General features: G+C 33.0%; 3 protein-coding genes across 3 annotated transcripts; 2 read left to right on the top strand and 1 right to left on the bottom strand.

Annotated features, from left to right (window-relative positions):
• The first annotated feature begins 440 nt into the window (after nucleotides 1-440).
• On the top strand, nucleotides 441-2896 carry LOC113496862 (glutamate-rich WD repeat-containing protein 1). Its single transcript, XM_026876233.1, has 7 exons — nucleotides 441-854; nucleotides 1075-1240; nucleotides 1322-1540; nucleotides 1765-1901; nucleotides 1994-2148; nucleotides 2402-2619; nucleotides 2737-2896. Exons 1-7 carry the CDS (start codon nucleotides 544-546, stop codon nucleotides 2872-2874), a joined length of 1344 nt encoding a protein of 447 aa, XP_026732034.1. The 5' UTR covers nucleotides 441-543; the 3' UTR covers nucleotides 2875-2896.
• Nucleotides 2891-7352, bottom strand: LOC113496852 (mismatch repair endonuclease PMS2). Its single transcript, XM_026876221.1, has 8 exons — nucleotides 6865-7352; nucleotides 6390-6549; nucleotides 5989-6132; nucleotides 5703-5904; nucleotides 4036-5628; nucleotides 3731-3929; nucleotides 3379-3528; nucleotides 2891-3059 (listed from the first exon to the last, which is right to left on the bottom strand). The coding sequence occupies exons 1-8, from the start codon at nucleotides 6937-6939 to the stop codon at nucleotides 2979-2981; spliced, it is 2604 nt and encodes an 867-aa protein (XP_026732022.1). The 5' UTR covers nucleotides 6940-7352; the 3' UTR covers nucleotides 2891-2978.
• Nucleotides 7353-7640: 288 nt separating this feature from the next.
• Nucleotides 7641-11322, top strand: LOC113496872 (WW domain-binding protein 2). The gene is made up of 7 exons (XM_026876246.1): nucleotides 7641-7833; nucleotides 8508-8682; nucleotides 8893-9052; nucleotides 9539-9669; nucleotides 9866-10082; nucleotides 10372-10454; nucleotides 10579-11322. Exons 1-7 carry the CDS (start codon nucleotides 7778-7780, stop codon nucleotides 10624-10626), a joined length of 870 nt encoding a protein of 289 aa, XP_026732047.1. The 5' UTR covers nucleotides 7641-7777; the 3' UTR covers nucleotides 10627-11322.
• Nucleotides 11323-19059: the final 7737 nt, after the last annotated feature.

The raw sequence follows: 19059 nt of genomic DNA on the forward strand, positions 1-19059 counted from the left end.
AACTGTACAATAAAGAAACAAAATTATAGTTTAAACTGTGTCCATACTTTACTATTATTTTTTGAAATGTTTTAAAGTATTTACCTTGTCCGATTCCATTATTTACGGGAATTAATTTAGGGACCGTTTGCAGCACAACTTTTAAATAATTTACATCGACTTGTCTCGACCGCTTGATTTTTTGTTTTCTTTTCTCTATTCTATAGTGTATTAATTGCCTATGATCTTTTTTTTCCCAGCGATAAAGTTCAACATTTAGAGCTTTATCGCTACATATCACATGACCAGATTTGTCGCTGCAAACGAGCGACTGCAAAGGCCGTAGCTCTACATTTTCAGCTTTGCTTTTTCTGCTAGCGCTCATTTATAGTTATTTTTCGATATATCAAACTCACTTTTAAAACGCATTTTCCATGACTGTCAAACTCACAACTACTTTACGTCAATGTGTCAAAGTATAACCTATTCCACGCGTGTTGTGTTGTTGTCGCCGATACCATACCGCATTAGAAGGTGAAACTCGTTTGTTTAAACAACAATATCATGTCGAATGAGGCTGAAATAGAAGATCAGATGGAGGGTAATTCCTCTGAAAGCGAAGACGAAGAAATGGAGGAAGGAGAAGAAGACAATGATGACCGTCCGAAGACCTATCTTCCAGATCAGCCTCTGAAAGAAGACGAGCAGCTCGTTTGCGACCAGTCTGCCTATGTCATGCTCCATCAAGCCCAGACTGGTGCTCCTTGCCTCAGTTTCGATATAGTTCCCGACAACCTGGGCAACGATCGCAGTGAATTTCCGATGACAGCTTATTTAGTTGCCGGTACTCAGGCGTCCAGCGCTCATCTAAACAAGTAAGTCTTGATTGAATAAATTTAATTCAGTTTTCATTAACTATGAAAAATAATTTTAAAAATTAAATTGCCTTTAGCAATAAAACAAGCTGTATTTGCGTAAGAAGTAAGTCAATTATTAATGTATTTATAATAATTCATATAAATAGCATGCACTGATCATATGCCCTTCCCTACACTTAGTAATAGGCCCAACTGTTAAAATTATGTGTTTGGTTAGTGTTCTAGTAATTAAAATGTCAAATCTGCATCAAACATCAAAAGCTGATGATGAAGAAGAGTCCGATGAAGGCGAGGATGATGAGGAGGAGGAGGAAGATGAAGAAAAGAAACCTCAGATGACATTTTCCTTCATCAAACACCAGGGCTGCGTCAATAGAATAAGGGTAAGTAACACATATCAACAACCTATGTAAGAGCAGAACTTTCACACAGAAGTTTTCTAAACTAATATGTTATGATTACAGGCAACAACCTTTAGAAACTCAGTTCTAGCAGCAAGTTGGTCTGAATTAGGTAGAGTAGATATTTGGAATATTACTCAACAGTTACAAGCTGTTGATGACCCAACATTGCTAGAACGTTACAATCTTGATGTTGTGAATAACCCTGTCAGACCTCTTTATTCATTCAATGGACATCAACAAGAAGGTTTTGGAATTGATTGGTGCCCAACAGAACTTGGAGTAAGTAAATAATTTTCTAACAAGAATTAAATTCAAAGTATATTTCTTATTATCTTAATAGTTTTCAGCAATATGTTTATTAGCAATTTTTTGCCTCTTCTTTTTAAAACTACAGTTTTGGATAGGAACCTGATTTCTTTATTCGCATCTATTAGTAATATTACACAAGACATTGAACTATCTGAAATCCTTCATAACTTAAATACTTCATTTTATATACTCAGGTTTTAGCTACAGGAGATTGCAGAAGGGACATTCATATTTGGACTCCAAATGAAGCTGGCACTTGGGATGTTGATCAACGTCCTCTTGTGGGACATACTAGTTCAGTGGAAGATATACAATGGTCACCAAATGAAAGGCATGTATCTCTTTAAAAGCAAACACCAATTCAATATTGAAATATCAAACCTATAAATACAGATGTTTTAAAATATGTATTTATGTTTACAGGAAGGTATTAGCCTCATGTTCTGTAGATAAATCTATAAGAATATGGGACACTAGAGCAGCTCCTCAAAAAGCATGCATGTTAGCAGTTGAAGAAGCTCATCAAAGTGATGTTAATGTCATATCATGGAATAGTAAAGAGCCTTTTATTGCCAGTGGTGAGTATCATCAATAAACTATTAAATAATTTTAAATGAGTACTGACTACTGATAACGATTTACAATTTACGCCTGTTTATTGGAATCCCACTATAGTTTCGAATCAAGTCAGCTCCTAAACAATGAGTGAATGCGATGGTGGGGTTGTGAGACATTTAAAATCGCCGTCCAAAAGTACTTGGGCGATCCCAATAAATGATAAGGAGAGAGTAAACTGTATTTTTTTATATTTACTCATTTTATCGTTTTTAGGTGGTGATGATGGATTCCTTCATATTTGGGATTTAAGACAACTAGCTAACAAAACTCCAGTTGGCACGTTTAAACACCACACGGCGCCTATTACGTCTATAGAGTGGCATTGGACTGAACCAAGTGTGTTGGCATCTTCTGGTGAAGACCATCAAGTTGCACTTTGGGACTTGGCTGTTGAAAGAGATGATGACGATGTTGTCGATGATGAACTGAAGGTATGTTGCTATTCTACCACAGTTAATGTTCCAAGTGTTAAAAACTAATACTTTTTCTTGACTTTTCAGGCAGTACTTGTAATTTTTGAATAATCAATTTATAATTGTTCTTTCCAGAATCTACCACCCCAGCTACTTTTTATCCATCAAGGTCAAAGTGATATAAAGGAATTGCACTGGCACAAACAACTTCCTGGAGTTATGGTAACAACTGCACACACAGGATTCAATATATTCAAATCTATTAGTGTATGAAATAAAAATAATAATGTATAAATTAGTTTTTTTAATTCTATAATACTTCATAAAAAAACTTAATATTGTATTCATGATCCTTGATTCAGTAGATAAAAAATTAATCACAAATCAATTTTCTCTTTGGTGTGGACCATAGCTAAATTAACGAGATGACGAATTGTAGGTCTACCATGGGGACAATTCTGAAAAAATAAAATATATATTGTTTCTTTAAATTTTATCACTGAATAATCAGATTTTATATGCTAGATTGTATGCTAGTAAAATATACTAATTTTATTATAAAGAGGTAAAGTAACAGGTTACTGATAAAGCACCTACTGAATCTAAATTTATTTTACCAATGGAATGCCACTTTATTTGTCACTGCCAAAAGGTACATAATAATTATATTAACCCGAAAAATGCTGACCATCAAAAGTATGGGCCGGCGTAACAAAATTCTGAGTTTATTAGTGTGGACACAAAGATATAAAAAGAGACAGTACATCCAGTGCTTACCCAAGGTTTATCTATTTCAGCCATATGATCAACGAGTTTTTTCATATCAGCTTTGCTTAGGGATGTGCCTATCATTACAGATTTTCGACATGCTCTAGATGCGAACATAGCTCGTACTCTACTTGGCCTGCAGTATTCTGAAGGTGATTCCTAGAACAGAATTACAATATAATTAATTATCATTAAACCCTTACAGATTTATATGGATTCTCACAGATAGTTCCAATCATGCTCTGTGTGCGGTGCTCTGGGATATATTAGCACAACTTTTGTGTGGGAATTTCACGAATGTAAGCTGTATTAAGCACACACATGGCGCAGTGCGCAGATGAACTGAGTTGACTTTACTTACTCTTAACATAAATAAAAGCTCTTCGATATCTTCTTTTCCAAAAATCCAGTTTTTCGACATAGGTATTGTTAGTAATTTTACCCTTTTTGTTGGTAACTCTTCTTCGTTGATTTCAAATGTGAATCCATTCTTTTTAAACACGTCTAAATTATCCATTAAGATTTGTTCATTAACTCCTGAGAGCTCAAGTTGCTGAGGTCTAAAAAAATAGGTATGTCACACGTAGTTAAAAATTTCAAAACTATTTAAACATTTGATAAATACTTCTGATTAAAGTTATTGTATGTAAACAAGAAGTTACTTGCATGACTAATTTTTGACTTGTTAGTTCTGTAGTCCTTTGTAATGTTTCAAAATTGTAAATTTCATCGGTAGCATGTTGATCTATAATGAAAAGATCGTCTTCTAGTTGAGTAATTATGAAACCTAAATTAAACTGCCCTATGACATTCATTTCCTTGAAAGAGTCTTTAGATATTTCTTTACTTAGTTCCTCTTCACACTTCTTATTAAATACAGGATTTATTTCACTCTTGAATTTAACTCTAGTTGGTTTGGACTCTGATTTATTTTTGTTATATATTTCAGCCAAATTTGTGACCTGGTCCAAAGAAGTTTTAAGGGTTACAGATTTTCTGTTATTTTTTCCAAAATCTTCTTTGTCAGTCACAATTTTGCACTTTTTATGTACATTTCTATTGGAGTCATTAGTGCCATTCCCTTTACATTTAGGATCTTTTGTTTTACAGTATATTGTGTGCGATTTTTCTATGATAACATCTGAAACTTTTCTTATTTGCGTCATAGGCATATTGTCAGTGCAATCTAAATACAAAATATTACTTTCGTCTTTTGTAGAATCATCGCAAGACGTCTGATCACTTGTATCGCATTTAAATTCGGTTTTACATGAGTCTAATAAAGGTTCTTTGTCAATATTATCACTTAAATCTTGTTCATCATCTGTATTTTTCAAAGTTTGTTCTGTGTCCTGTTCTTCTTCTTTTACAATATAATCTTCAAACTTAGATTCTTCAATAACCGGCTTTTTAATTTTTGAGGAGATGAAGTCCAGCATTGTGGTAGATTTTCGTTTTAGTTCCACTTTGGTTGAATCATTATCTATAGAAGATTCGTTATGACAATTTTGCCGATTCTTGTTTTGAAATTGTTGCAAAAAAGAATTAAAAACTCTTGGTTGATTCATTTCTGGTTTCAAATCATTTGATTCTCCTTTGCTTACAGTAAGTGATGAGTCTACCCTTAATGTTCTAGGTATACTTTCGAATAATTTAAGTATTGAATTTTTCAGTATGTCTAATATTATTTTCTCTTTCGTTAGGAATATTTTTCGCTTATCAGGAGTAACATTGACATCCACAGAGGATCTTTCCATATTAACATTTAAGAAGACAAATGGATATTGATTTGGGTTATATTGCCTATATATTTCGTTTATTATTTTAATTATCTTTGTTGGCTCACAAGGTCTACTATTAATGAAGAAGTATTGTCGATCAGAGCTGGATCGACCACTACCATGAGCACATGATGAAATGTAACCAGTGAATTCAATTGGTTTTGAGACATTTTTATGACCTTGTGATTTTTGTGAACATTCTATAACACTGTTATTATCTGCTTCATTGGAATCTTCAGATAAATCTATTTCAACATCTTCTATATCAATACTTTCATCTGTTTGTGAAACTTCACCTGACAGACCCTTAAAAATATTATCCTTAATATTTGTAACATATTCTGGGTTAATTTCTAGTATTGTCTGAAGTTGCTTAACTCCAAATACACTTGCTATATTGTCCTTATAGGATGTTGATCCTTGTGTTGCAACTACCACAGACTTAGAGTTGGAGCTGGTTTGGTTACTACATGTAATTCTGAAAGAATCAATTTGTTTTAACACATAAACACAATTTACAAATGATACTTGTTGCAACTTTAATACACTTACTTCACTCCAACAGAGATCAAACAATATGCATACAGTAACTGAGTCATTTTGACAAATTCTCGTTTAGCATTTTTATGAAATTCCTTTTGTCTTACAGGCAATGATGAGAATAGATTTGTCAAGGTGACTGTTGTTCCAACTTGTCTGGAACATGGTGTCTGTTTAGTTATATTCCCTTTGCAGTCATATTCTATTTTAGTTGCTGTAAATAAAATAAATTATAATTTAATAAAATTTTAAAAGTAAATGCAATGCATGACAGAATGTATTAATATTGATACATTACCATATTCTGCATTTTTATGTCTTGTGGTAATTGTTAGGTTGGCTAAGGAGCAAAGTGAACTTAGTGCTTCACCTCTAAAGCCAAAGCTTTCAACTCCCAGTAAATCTGAGTAGTCATTTAATTTAGAAGTATGATACTTCAAAGCTGAAAAGAATTAGGTGACAAAGAAGTAAATGGAAAGAGTTTTGTATTATGATCATTGCTATTTATTTTAATAAGGGCTGAGTTTAGGATAGGCTTATTTTGCTCTTTGCAATGCAATTAATATGTCTTGTTCGTCTTGGACCCTTTATATCTACTGTGCAGTATGGACCTAAAACACATCTAAGCAGGAGATCTAAGGTCTTGTTATAAAATACACATATTTATCTATTAAACTATATATTGTGTAAAATGTTTACTTAGTGCTGCAAAGTTGTCTTCTGTTACTCCGGAGCCATTGTCAGATACCTCAATTAAATCAATGCCATGATTTTTAAATCTTATATCAATGGTAGTTGCACCTGCATCCAAAGAGTTTTCCACCAACTCTTTTACAGCTACAGCTAAACTTACGACCACCTTTAAACAATATTATGAAATAAGTTATTTATTTACAAATCACACGGTTTTCCTAGTAGAATAATGTAATGTAAAAACGGGTCAATAGGTCTTCTTAGGGCGTCAAAATATTGCTACTAATTTATAACTTCCTTGCACTATTCTCGTTATCATAATAGCACCGCGGATGGTATTATGTACTTATATTATCGTCGTTATAGTAAAGCCCAAAGTTTCACATAAAGATGTAAACAGTAGCGGCCCGAAAGAAGATGTAAAAATTAATTTATTTTTTATAACTACCATAACAGAAGTTTTAGTTATGTGTATGAATACCTGTCCAGAGCATATCTTATGTACAGTGTCTGAAGCAATAGGCTTAATATTATTACAAACAGTTTTGTCGTTCATTTTTTGGTAAATATAATAAAAAAAAATACAGTAAAATAACTTTCGTATTTACGCGCGATCTAAAAAATGTACACAGTGCACTGTGCACCGCACCGGTGGATTTCGAAATTCTTTTGACAGTTGATATGACATTCTAACTTGATAGATCTTCCCATAGATAATAATATTTTTATTGTGTTTCTAAGTCATTGGAACTTCCCTTCCATCTGATCCTATCACTAGAATCTACTCACTCACTGGATAATGTGATTTCTCTATTTTATAACTAGAAAAACTTTTCGACACTTGTGGTGCCAGCTTAAATCTGTATTAATGTAATTGTAATTATAGAGTATTTTATTTGCTGCGTTTAAAATTACCCACAAGATAACAGGCCTCCCCCACCCAGGGCCTTTGTGGAGTAGTGGACGGCGATTGACTAAGTTTATTAACTGAAATAAATAATTTATTTTTTTGTTACAAAATTTGTTTTTTTTTTTATCGGTTTCAGTGTTAGTTTTTAACAAGACTATTCTGTAATAAAGTTTTATTGTAATAGGCGTGTGTACCTTAAAATTAATTTGAAACCATGCTTGTGAACATTAATAAATCTAAGTCTTTGTCTACGACTGAGAGTGATAAATTATAATTTTAGTTTTGTTCTATATTTTATAATTGTTGTTCAATCAAGATCGGAGGTACCTATACGTCATAAAGACAAGCTGTCAGTTGTTGTTGTCAATGTCAGTAAGTAAAATGAGAAATTCTGTATATTTTTAGAATACAGTGTTGATATTAATTTCATCGGAGTAATTGGTAAACGATAAAAGCCGCTTAAAAATTTATTTATTGCATCAAAATGTCTTTAAACACGGCTCATGCCGATCATGGGGTGTTAATACACGCAGGAGAGTGGTGAGTCATCTTATTGTGTACTAAAGATAATTGCGTACATTGCATTAGAATGTTCTACTCTAGAAATTTACGGGTATTACTCATCGCATTTCTAGTATTGATTTCTTTGTAGCACTAATTTATTGATATAGATTTGTATACCTACTTCGTCAACTATGAGCTGAACTTGTGTTTTGATCTTCTATATTCGGAATAAAACTATTACCGGGTCTAATTGGAAATATATCGAATTAGTCATTAGGATTCGAATATTTTCTTAAAGATTCAGGTCATGACATATTTAATAGTTTATGATAGCAAAACATGAATTGAAGGCTTTTATTTCACTCTTTCTGGGCTAGCTTTTTTTTTCATCTGAAATTGAGAAACGGCGCAACGGCGAATTAATGCAAGCTTATCTTTACAAAAGTCAATAGTAGTCTAGAACAGTCTAGTATATTTGCCAGTGAGTCATAATAGTACCTGTTAATCAAAGCAGTTTATTTAATATGGTTGCAATTTGTAAATGTCTAGACTGTAAATATGATTTCTTGTTTTTAGACTCACTCTTGATAAGAAATGTTATAACACTGTTAATAAATTTACAGTTAAAATAAATTATTTAAAAAGTGCCACCTATGAGTAAGTTATAGAAAATGTAAACTACACTGATAGGTTGTTCTGTTTATTTTCAGTATCATATTGTTTTCGGACAATGTTCGTGTTGAGTTTCATGGAAATGATACTGCAGAGTTTAAAAATGAAAAAGAAGGTCGCCTGTACCTTACTACTCACCGGATGATTTTCAATTCCAAAAGCCTATCTGAACCATTGAGGTCCTTCAGTTTTCCTTTTGTGACATTGGAAGATGTAAGTTGTTACATAATGATACATGTATTTTATTTTAAAAAAATAGTGTGTACTATTGCATATAGTAGTAGTAAGAAAAATGCATAAAGTAATGAGTGAGTATTGAAAATTTGAGCTGGGAATTGTATAAATTTGACAAATTAATAAGAAAATACAGTTACATTATGAATATCTACCATTCTACATTATTAATAACCATATTTTCAATAGGTAACAGTTGAACAACCTTTGTTTTCTGCAAACTACATTAAAGGTAAAGTCCGTGCTCAATCCAATGGTAACTTCATTGGGGAAGTGAAGTTCAAATTAACATTTAAATCTGGAGGAGCTATTGAATTTGGACAAGCTATGTTGAAAGCTGCAGATCTTGGTGAGCACATTACAATAACATTTTAATACTTATACTTAATTTGTTTAGGTACTTTTAAAAAGTAGACAATCTGGTTGTGTCCTAATAAAACTACATATTATAAATAAATAACTAACTGATATTAACCTTTATTTTACATTGGTTTAATCGCGTTTTATTTTTAAAACGAAAAAACTGGATTGTTAACCTTTTTTTAAGGAGCTAAACAATTGGAATTTAGGTGGGATTAGGTTTCAATGTGCATTGCGGCATGAGTTACTATATTGTTGTTGTGTAAGCACTTCATTTTACAATTCGCGTGTTTAATGATATATGAAGGAGAATTATTTACTATGCCAACATGCAACTATTTAATTATTTATTACTCTCAATCAGCAATGTATAGGGTGATAAGAAATAATACCTACTGTAATGGTCAATATTAAAAAGACATCTCCTAAGTAAGGTATGTTGAAAGTGTTGAAACATAACTTTCTCTTTGTCTAGCCACTCGTCACACATCCCCGAGCGCGATCCCGCCCCCGTATCAGCCACCCACCGGGCCGTGGTATGCGGCGCCACCGCCGGCGTACGCACCCCCAGCGCAAGGCTATTACGGATGGGTGCCACCGTACACGGTCAGTATAATTTATTATGTTTTTTAAAATACAACAATTTTACTATTATGTATTTATTGAAATGTCTTTTTAGGGATTAGCTTCCCTATTGCATTGTTATAAATCTTCTATACTGTACTTTATAAAGACGTTTTATTATACTTAATTTGAAATGTTCAAATAGAAAGCTTGTTTAACTATATTGCAAATATTCTAGACGTTCCCTAACCAACCCCCACCGAACTCGGTGTTCGTGTCGGATAACCCGCCGCCTTACCCGGGCGTGTCGGGCAGGACCTACCCGCCCAGCGTGCGCTACTCGGGCACCAGCGCGCACGTGTCGCCGTCGCCCACAGGTGCTGGCTCCCCGCACGGCCCCTCAGCGCCGCCCCCGGGCTACCCCGGCGGGGCCGCGGCCGGCATGTCCTCGAGTGGTGAGAGACATACTAAATTCAAAATTAAATCAACAAAATAATGAGAATGTGAACTTTGGGTTAACAGTTTCGGTCATAATTTTCGAAGCCTGGCCGAGGTCCTTTGTAGAGATCACTTTTATATTAGTTCATATAGTTGTACTTCATAAATAACCTATTTAGCTACTTTAATTTGATATGGGTTATTCTAGAATTGCATCATTATTTTAGTAGTTCTGTAGTTTTAACTGTATTTAGTTATAGTTTGTTGAAAGTTGGTTGTTGCAGTAGTGTCAATATGAATTTGCAGATGCTAAAGCTGCAGAAGCAGCACAGAGCGCCTATTACGACCCTAACAGGCCTCAGACCGCTTACGTGCCACCACCATACAATGTAAGTAAAACACAAGTCTTAACTGGTTCGACTGCTATAAGTAAATTATTAAAAAAAAACTTTTATTAAAACAAATTCCATTATTCATTCACTTGAAAATAAAATCCAAAATTTAAATTTACAGGATCAACCACCGACTTACCAGGAGTCAGTATCAAAGAAAAAAAATTAAAGAGTTGCCCGCATTACTATATGGCTACGAAAAAGTCTATCTTAAAAGGGGCTCACGATACCCACTTTCATTTCGATTCGGACGAAGGAGGCAGCGATTAAGTTATTTTAAAATACATTCCTAAGAAATTTTCAACGCCAAAGCCGGCATGATGCCTTGACATAGAATGTTTAAACTGTTTCAAAAACATTCAAAATTAATGACTTCTAATTTCATCCTCTAGTTGGCTGACTTTGGCCTTGAAAGTATTGTTATACCATGTTTATTGCAAGATAAATTATAGTAATTGTTAGATAAAAAAACTTTACGAAATTTAAATTTATTATTTTTGGCTTTGTGCATAAACACTGAACACGTTTTTCACTTGTGTGTATGTTCTAATAAATATGAAGTATTTTTAGTCGATAGTAAAAGAAGTATTAATGTTTTTGAAATTTCAATACCAACCCAAATGTGCATTTTAAGAATGTTAATGCTAAAATGTATAAATTTGTTGAATTATATATAAAATAATTAATGTGATACATAAATATTAAAAACAATTATATTATAATCACCAATACTTGTAGATAAGATCATAATTGCTGAGTTTCTAAATCTAAAATATTATAGCTTCATTACAACCATAAAATATAAGCTGTTTATTTGTTAAATCGTACAAAATAGAAGCTTAATAAATGCTTAGCAGCTATTCACTTTGAGTCTTTAATATTCTTGTTATCCTTTATTAATAAGTTATTCAGTAAATGATTAATTTTATTAAAAAAATGTATCTGCTTGAAGTATAATGTAATAAGTTCGTATCAAAAAGATTTGTATAAAATTGTCATAGCTTAGAAATGAACACTTCTTTAAGAAGTGTGTCATCCTTATCAGAGATAAATTAATCACTGTCCATACGTAAAAACAGATGCGCTAAAAGAAGACTAATAGCTTATGTCATATCTTGAAAAGAGAAGATCAAAAATGTAAAATCCAGGTGTCATATACAAAAATGAATAAAATAACAATTTTACAAAATTAAACCGTTATGAAACAATAATATCAAACAAAACACATTAAGCCTTAATATATTATGGGTAAGTTGCAATTATATACGCGTATTTAGAACATATAACTTGCAGTAGACACTATAATGACAGCTTTGTACAAAGAAGCCTGTGAATGTAGATTGATTTTTTATCCATTGAAGAAGCCAGCCTCGTGTAATATTACTGCCACTCATAATTAATTCGTATTTTAATGGTAACAAACAGTGTCCTTATACAAAAGTTCAATTGCAGTGACAAATATAAATAAAGTTTCCATGTCACTCATTACTACCTGGTATATTATTAAGATTACGTAATAAATATGAGTACAATATTAAGTATTTAAAGATCTTATCATCCAAATTACGTACCTACACGTGACAGGCATTGAACTTTTGTACAAAGTTGTGAGTGCTTTGCATTGAGGTGGTGAACAAAAGTCTTATGTTTATCTTAGCATGAACTCTTTTAAAGGATGTACTTACTTAAATATTGCATAAAACATCGCGATAATTAATGTGATTTCTTATAAAAAATAAATAATGGTACTTTAGTTCTTCACCTCTTCAAAAAGATGTAACTCTAAGAATATCTTTTTCTTTCAACTTTAGTGTAAAATTTTGAAGCCGGCGGAGAGTCTAGATATACCACCAGAAGTACCAATATAACATGAACAAATATTGTGAGTATCACTCATGCATGTTATACTTAGGCTACGTATCTTCAGTTAAGTGCATACAATGTGTGATAGGTATATAAGTTCTGTATACCATAGCTGTATATGATAAGCACACGGGTTTTATTATTACTGTGTCAGTGACTAATCACGTGCTCCAATGGCTAGTAGGTAAGTTTTATCTATTTTATTTATGCGTGTAGAATGAGTGGCAGTTCAATTATGTTGATGACGCTGGCTTCTATTTTTTATTGTTAAGTTTAATTGAGGAATGTATTGTTTTCTTAATTTCAGAGTAAAAGCTGATTCATATAAATGGCTCCCGCACTGCACCCACCATGCACGCCATCCGCCTCCTGCACTCCGATGCGCTGCCATCCTACCCCGCCACCATGCCAGAATCCAGAGAAATGCCTAAGAAAGACTACATCAAAAGGCATCAAACCATGCCGCAGCGCAGTATCTATTATGGCGACGAGATCCAGGTCCAAATGTTCCACATGTGGGAAATTCAGACCTGCAGCGAAAGATCCGAGGAATGTCAAAAAAGTTGAAAAATTCCTAAAGAGAAAATCGAAGGAAGCCAAGATGAGAAAAAGAGATCGATTAACCGGAAAGCACAGTTATCTCAAGTACACTAGGGGAAAAGGTTCTAAGAGATCAAACACTTCATGCTGTGCTGGAAAAGGCCATCGTGGACGACTTAAGAAAAAGAAATGTGTAATTTTGTAAAACGTGTTATGTTCATAGACTGGTCGAGATCATAGTTCACTTTAATAAATTTCCTTTTCAACTTTTTATTTTGTATATTCCTACTTAATATAATAATGTTATCAATCCTGCTGCTTCCTTTTATTGTAGCTTGGACCTACGTTATGCTTATAAAACGATTTTTTTTTATTATTTTGTATTTAAAACGTCTGTGTTTATATTGATAAATTCCTCAATTTTCGGTAAGACCAATTATTTTATTAATTGTAGGAGAGTAACTAGTGAGGCTGGCTTCTTTTTTGTTATTGCTAATTATCATAAATTATCATTGAGGCTATTATCTTATTTTATTATTTTATTACAGTTGTGATAAGAACATGCCGCAAGTTATTCATCCGTTGTCTAAACCCATAGCTGTTGGTTTAACCCGTCAGAAAAGAAAACATACGACGGGATCGCCTAACAATTACCAGGAAAGATGTCGCGCAAGAAGGCTCAAGCCATGTCCCAGTGCTGTATCAATAATAGAATCCCGTTCGAAAAAAAAAGGCACCGGTGGCAGAAGAGTCATTAAAAGCACGAGAAGTTCAAGAAGCTTAGGAACAGTAGAAATGTTTATACGTGAAAAAAGAAAACAAGAACGTCTAAAACAAATAGATGCTGCCACCGGTACAAAGTACTATCAACGGTATATGCAGCAGCGAGACAGAATAAAACAAGAAAAACTAAACGGATCAAGAAAATCACACAAAGGGAAAATTAAAAATAAGTTAAATTGCATCATTTTATAAAAGGCATTTCGGAACACTTCAAAAGTACTAGTGCTTAGAGATGTTGCATAAGTTGTTAATGAACATGGAATATTGTATAAAACAATGAAAAGTATATAATATTAACATCTTAAAAATGTGTAACATGACAGCATAAAATATTAGAAGTGATCAATATCTCGAATGCAATAAAATAATGTGCAGTACATTGACTTACTTAACGAGAATGCAGTTTTTTTATTTTTATGTATATGTATGTCGTCGGGATAATGTCTAATGTGATTAATTAACATTTGTCGAGTCTTTGTGATTTCATTTATTAAAACTAAAAATAAGTGTCCGGCAACATCGTTGATAAATAACCGCACTTTAACTTAAGTTGCCGCTAATTATTAGTGTCTATTTATTCACTAGCCGTGACGCCTATATCACAAATAAAAACTTATTATATAATTAAAGTCTATTAACTTAAAGTTTTGCACAGTTAAAGGTTAATAATTATTATTGAAGTAGGTATTCAAATAAGTAGTTATATTCATTTGTCCATACTTTAGTTGTTTCATCAATAACATGTTTTATTGACTGTTTTCCAGCTGTTTATTCCAATAAGAGTGTTAAGCCGTGCGTATCGGCACCAACATGCAGCGTTCATAAGCATAGGCCCCGACCGGCTCCCTGCCCGCAACCCGACAAGTGTTACAAAAAATGTATCAAACGCAAACAAAAATGTCCCAGTGCAATGGAGACTGTCAGCCGCGTCGGATCCCCTTGCGAGTGCGCTAGATTACAATCCAAAGACTCAAGAATGAGTCATAAAAGAAGTAACAAAACGCACAGAAAACGCTTACGAAAAGCTTACAAGCAGCGGTCTGCCGAATCAAGGTGGCGCAAGAAAAAGAAGTGCTGTGAAATCCTTTAAAAGACATAATTATACCCAAACGTAATATTAAAATGATATAAATATCTTGTAACAATAATAAATTAATTAATTAAGGAGCATTTGCCTAATTATCTATTGTTACCATATCTGATTTGTAGGTGCATGCTATGCAAAATATTTGCTGGTTCGAATCCGAGCATGTAAGTATTTTTATTTGTGACTTACCTACTATTTTCTTTACAAACTTTTCACATGAATCTATTTGCCATTCAGATTTGATCCACTCTTTTTCTTCATTATTATAAGACACTGTGATCATGTGTGAGGCATCGTGAGAAATTCTAAATCTTATACAGTTTTAGTTTTTAACTGCACATACTTCCTGACATATTTCTTAAAAAAAAATGTTTTTTTTTATCGTTTATCCTAAGTTCCATCGAACGCATGGATAAGTACTCGATAGCAAAAGCACCTACCTAAATTAATTCACTCTTTGGCGGATGGCCCAAATATGCCATATGTAGGTACGTACAGGTATGGTACGGTAACGTAAAGATCTGAAAAACGGACATCATTCGTCCCCTAAATGTTAAGGTACCTAGTCCACTACTTAAATTTGTTGTATTCGTATTCAATGTTTTTCCATTACCAGATGTTCCCTACAAATCCTACTAAAATTATAAAGGCGAAAGTTTGTGAGTGTGTATGTTTGTTACTTCTTCATGCCAAAACGGCTGAACCGATTTTAATTAAATTTGGTATGAAGTTAGCTGACACCCTGGATTAACACATAGGCCAAGATTCATTACGAGAAAATATCTTATCTTCTAACCACGCGGACGAAGTCGCGGGTACAGTAATTTATATGACAAAATAACTATGTTGGATCAGCTAGTTTTGAATGCAAGAATTTGAAATCGCCAACCCGTTACCCGTAATAAGTAGCGTTCCTAATGATCACTGGTCAAATGCTTCTCTATAGGGGAAGAGGGCTGTGTGTGCCCAGTAGTGGGTAATTTTTAGACTAGTATAAAATATGGATATATCAGAAATTTAAAAAAGTATAAAGTCATGATGAGGGCAAAAGAAGCATTTGGTTCGTTTCCAACTGTACTGTACTGTCTCAGAAAACACAAAAACATTTACACCGTAAGAACACTGCGGATAATCTAAGACACAGGCAGGGCAGCGACCATGCGTGCAGCCTGGTCGACTTATTGTGATAAGTGATAATAGGCACCATGTTCGTACAGATTCTACCTTTTCCTATTTACAGATTTTAGGTAGTAAGTTTTAGGTCGTAGAAGTAAGTACGCATCATAATATAAGGGTGACAATTTGCATTATAAAATATATAATTTTGTGTTCGAGTAGCGTAAATACTAATTCTGGTACAAACAATGCTATCTAATCTATCCGGGAGAGAATATTATTATAAAATAGTATAATAATGTACCTAATCGTATATCGTATTTTAAATAAAAAAGCGCGAAGCTTCTTAAAGTTCTTAGATGCTTACTTCCTAAAGAATTGTTGTTAAAAGTTGCACATTATTTATCAATTGTTAATGAAAGTTTTAATTACCGAAATAATATAATTATAATAGTGTGTGAAATAATACACTTTTTTCTTCTAAAAATAATATTTTCTCTACTCGTGGTAGCAATAGTATTCGGAAACTGGTAACACTGTCATTCCGGGACGAGCGAGAGTGAACGACGAAAAGCTAGGGAAGTGGTTCTGGTTAGCTTAGTTGTTTTATTTTATTTATGAATGAAATGATCTACTGTACTTATTATTTTTTTAATAAGGCTACGTGCAAATAGTCCATTGAATGTATCGAAACCAATACTAATTTGTGATAAGTTAGCAGAGTTGAAGTTAGTTAACTCTTCATCTTCACAGCCGTTTGGCCCGGGTTATTGACGTTTATTATAAGCATCTACTTAGAATTTTAGCTTCCGAATACTGTTTGTGTACGCTATTTGTGGGCGTGTGTTCTAGATAGGTAGTGCTGGTAGATACAGAAATATTAAACATTGTGAAAAGTGAAATTGTGATAATATATTAATCTGATATGTGTTACAAATTGGTATTGATGTGGCAAACCGGATTGCACCAAGCTGGAGAAAACGTGACGCTCATATAAGGTCAGTATCAATTATTTTAAAAATAATTATATTAATAATTATTGTGTCGCAAAACTATCGTCTGCTTCTTGGATCTTCATTATCTAACTAATCATCAGATATTATAATACCTGTGAAAGACGATAATTTGTTAAAAGGCATTTATTATCTTTTTTTACCAAATTAGGTGGGTATTAATTATTAGTTTTTTCGTGTCGAGAAAAATGACGATTTTACAAGCAAATTAGTATTTTTTTTATTTGTAGTGTAATTATTGATCACTATACAATCTTAAGAAAAAGTTATGCTATCTTCATTTATTTCAAATTTCGCCTTGTCCACTTACCTAATAAATATTAAAAACAAGTGAAGCATGACACATTACGGTATAATACACATTTCTAAGTAAACAGCATTGAAAATTAACTATGATATGTATGATATAATTATAAATAAATAGTGTGTCAAATAATACTCACTTGCTTATAATAAAAATATTTAAATTAGGAACATTTTATATTCTTCTAAATACATCTTTATCTAAAAGCTATTGAAGAAACTATTTTCATAATTAATTTAAATTTTAACATCTAATTTTACTTAAGATTAAACAAATAAGAGATTTTTATTACAACATGAACCTCACCCAAATTATGTAAAATAGTTACTAATCTTTACTTACAATGGTTGAGAACTTGCTAGGTTAAGAGTACAATGAGTGATTATTTTTGATCACAATCTATCTCGGACAAATTCAAAACTAGGTTAGATACCTATTTAGGTAGGTTTGCTAATCATTGTACTTCTAGTGAATAGTAAAACTTGAGACAAAATTGTAATACTAAAAAAGTGGTTTTAAGTCATAATAGGTTTTTAATTAATTGCAACATTATGGATATTGCGATAAAGATCATGTGATCCATGTAGTGTTATTAATTTGTAATAAAAAGCCCGAATGTTTTAATATAACAACTGTATTCTAACATTTTAAATTAGCATGTATGAATTCTACATTATGATGTTCTATTTCACAACTTAAGAATAAGAGAGTTATCTGAATATCTCACTAACATTATTATCTTAAACCATCAAACAACACTTTATTATGCAAACACTGCTGTCCTGAACATCATCAGTTTTACTACTCATAGAATAAAGCAGTACACTTCGTACTACATTTATCTTAACATAATGTAGACACTGAAGCAAAAGGTGTGATTATTAGGTACCTACATTGATTGTGTATGTAACATACTTCTGATAATATTTGTCATGTTTGCTTGATGATGTGTTTCCTTTTAATACTTTCTCACAGCCTTTACTGATAAGCCTATATCTAACATATATAATCTACTCAGCAAACAAAATAACTAGGTGACAGGTAAAAATATCAGAACATGCACGGCATCGATGTGCGATTCTTTCGTAGTTCGCGTGCTGTCAAGAGGGGTTGTGGCGTGTCCAAGTGGCGGGGTTCGGACGGCTCCCTCCGGTCCACCCTCTATCAACGACCCTTAAGTCGCGACTCGATTCACAACGACTACTCGTTAGCTAGAGAGGCTCATGGCACTATAAAATTATCGCTTACTGTCTATGCAGTTCGTATTTCTAGCACAATGTACTCATTTGCAAATTATTTGAAATTTAAATTAAAAATGCAATGCTTGCGTCAAAACTCTAAGTAAATTTAAAATATCTGGTACATTGGAAGCCTATTCTATGAGGGTTAAACAAAATGACAAAATACTTTGAGGAAAAGTTGTTAGTACCCTTGCCTCTAGGCGAGAGCACTACCGTGCCCCAGATAGGCGACGATCTTACGAAGAAGACGAAATGAATAATTATGTTATTAAAAACTTGGAAACAGTTTTAAGATCCTTCATACTACAAGTGACCTCACTAACCGTAAAAATATCTATATTATTTAATGAAAATATACACATAATTAACCCAAATACAAAGGAAGCTTACCTAAACCTAATTAACTTTTTGGTTTTCACGGCAATAGACCATCCTTTAATCGTGTTATGAATTTGCGGGAGCCACGAGCTATTTTTGCATTCTCATTAAGATTATTACAATTTGGATAAAATCGTAATCGTAAGATGTATTTTTGTAGCTTACAATACTAATTGACCTAATTATTATGGTAAGTGTGAAATTTGGTGAACAAATAATACACTACATTAGGTCCATGGGTAGGGAAGTGTGCTTTTTATTATGCAGGTAATAGCTG

The sequence above is a fragment of the Trichoplusia ni genome, chromosome 1 (genome assembly GCF_003590095.1).
Source record: "Trichoplusia ni isolate ovarian cell line Hi5 chromosome 1, tn1, whole genome shotgun sequence".
Lineage (NCBI taxonomy): Eukaryota > Metazoa > Arthropoda > Insecta > Lepidoptera > Noctuidae > Trichoplusia > Trichoplusia ni.

Bases quoted from the DNA above. Each gene is read 5' to 3' on its own strand.
- LOC113496862 (XM_026876233.1), top strand. From the start codon at position 544: ATGTCGAATGAGGCTGAAATAGAAGATCAGATGGAGGGTAATTCCTCT. The intron at 1,541-1,764 runs GTAAGTAAATAA...TTATATACTCAG, and splicing joins GGTGCCCAACAGAACTTGGA to GTTTTAGCTACAGGAGATTG. The intron at 2,149-2,401 runs GTGAGTATCATC...TATCGTTTTTAG, and splicing joins AGAGCCTTTTATTGCCAGTG to GTGGTGATGATGGATTCCTT.
- LOC113496852 (XM_026876221.1), bottom strand. From the start codon at position 6,939: ATGAACGACAAAACTGTTTGTAATAATATTAAGCCTATTGCTTCAGAC. The intron at 6,550-6,864 runs GTATTCATACAC...TATTGTTTAAAG, and splicing joins ATAAGATATGCTCTGGACAG to GTGGTCGTAAGTTTAGCTGT. The intron at 5,629-5,702 runs GTAAGTGTATTA...TGATTCTTTCAG, and splicing joins TTGATCTCTGTTGGAGTGAA to AATTACATGTAGTAACCAAA.
- LOC113496872 (XM_026876246.1), top strand. From the start codon at position 7,778: ATGTCTTTAAACACGGCTCATGCCGATCATGGGGTGTTAATACACGCA. The intron at 7,834-8,507 runs GTGAGTCATCTT...GTTTATTTTCAG, and splicing joins TTAATACACGCAGGAGAGTG to TATCATATTGTTTTCGGACA. The intron at 10,455-10,578 runs GTAAGTAAAACA...TTAAATTTACAG, and splicing joins ACGTGCCACCACCATACAAT to GATCAACCACCGACTTACCA.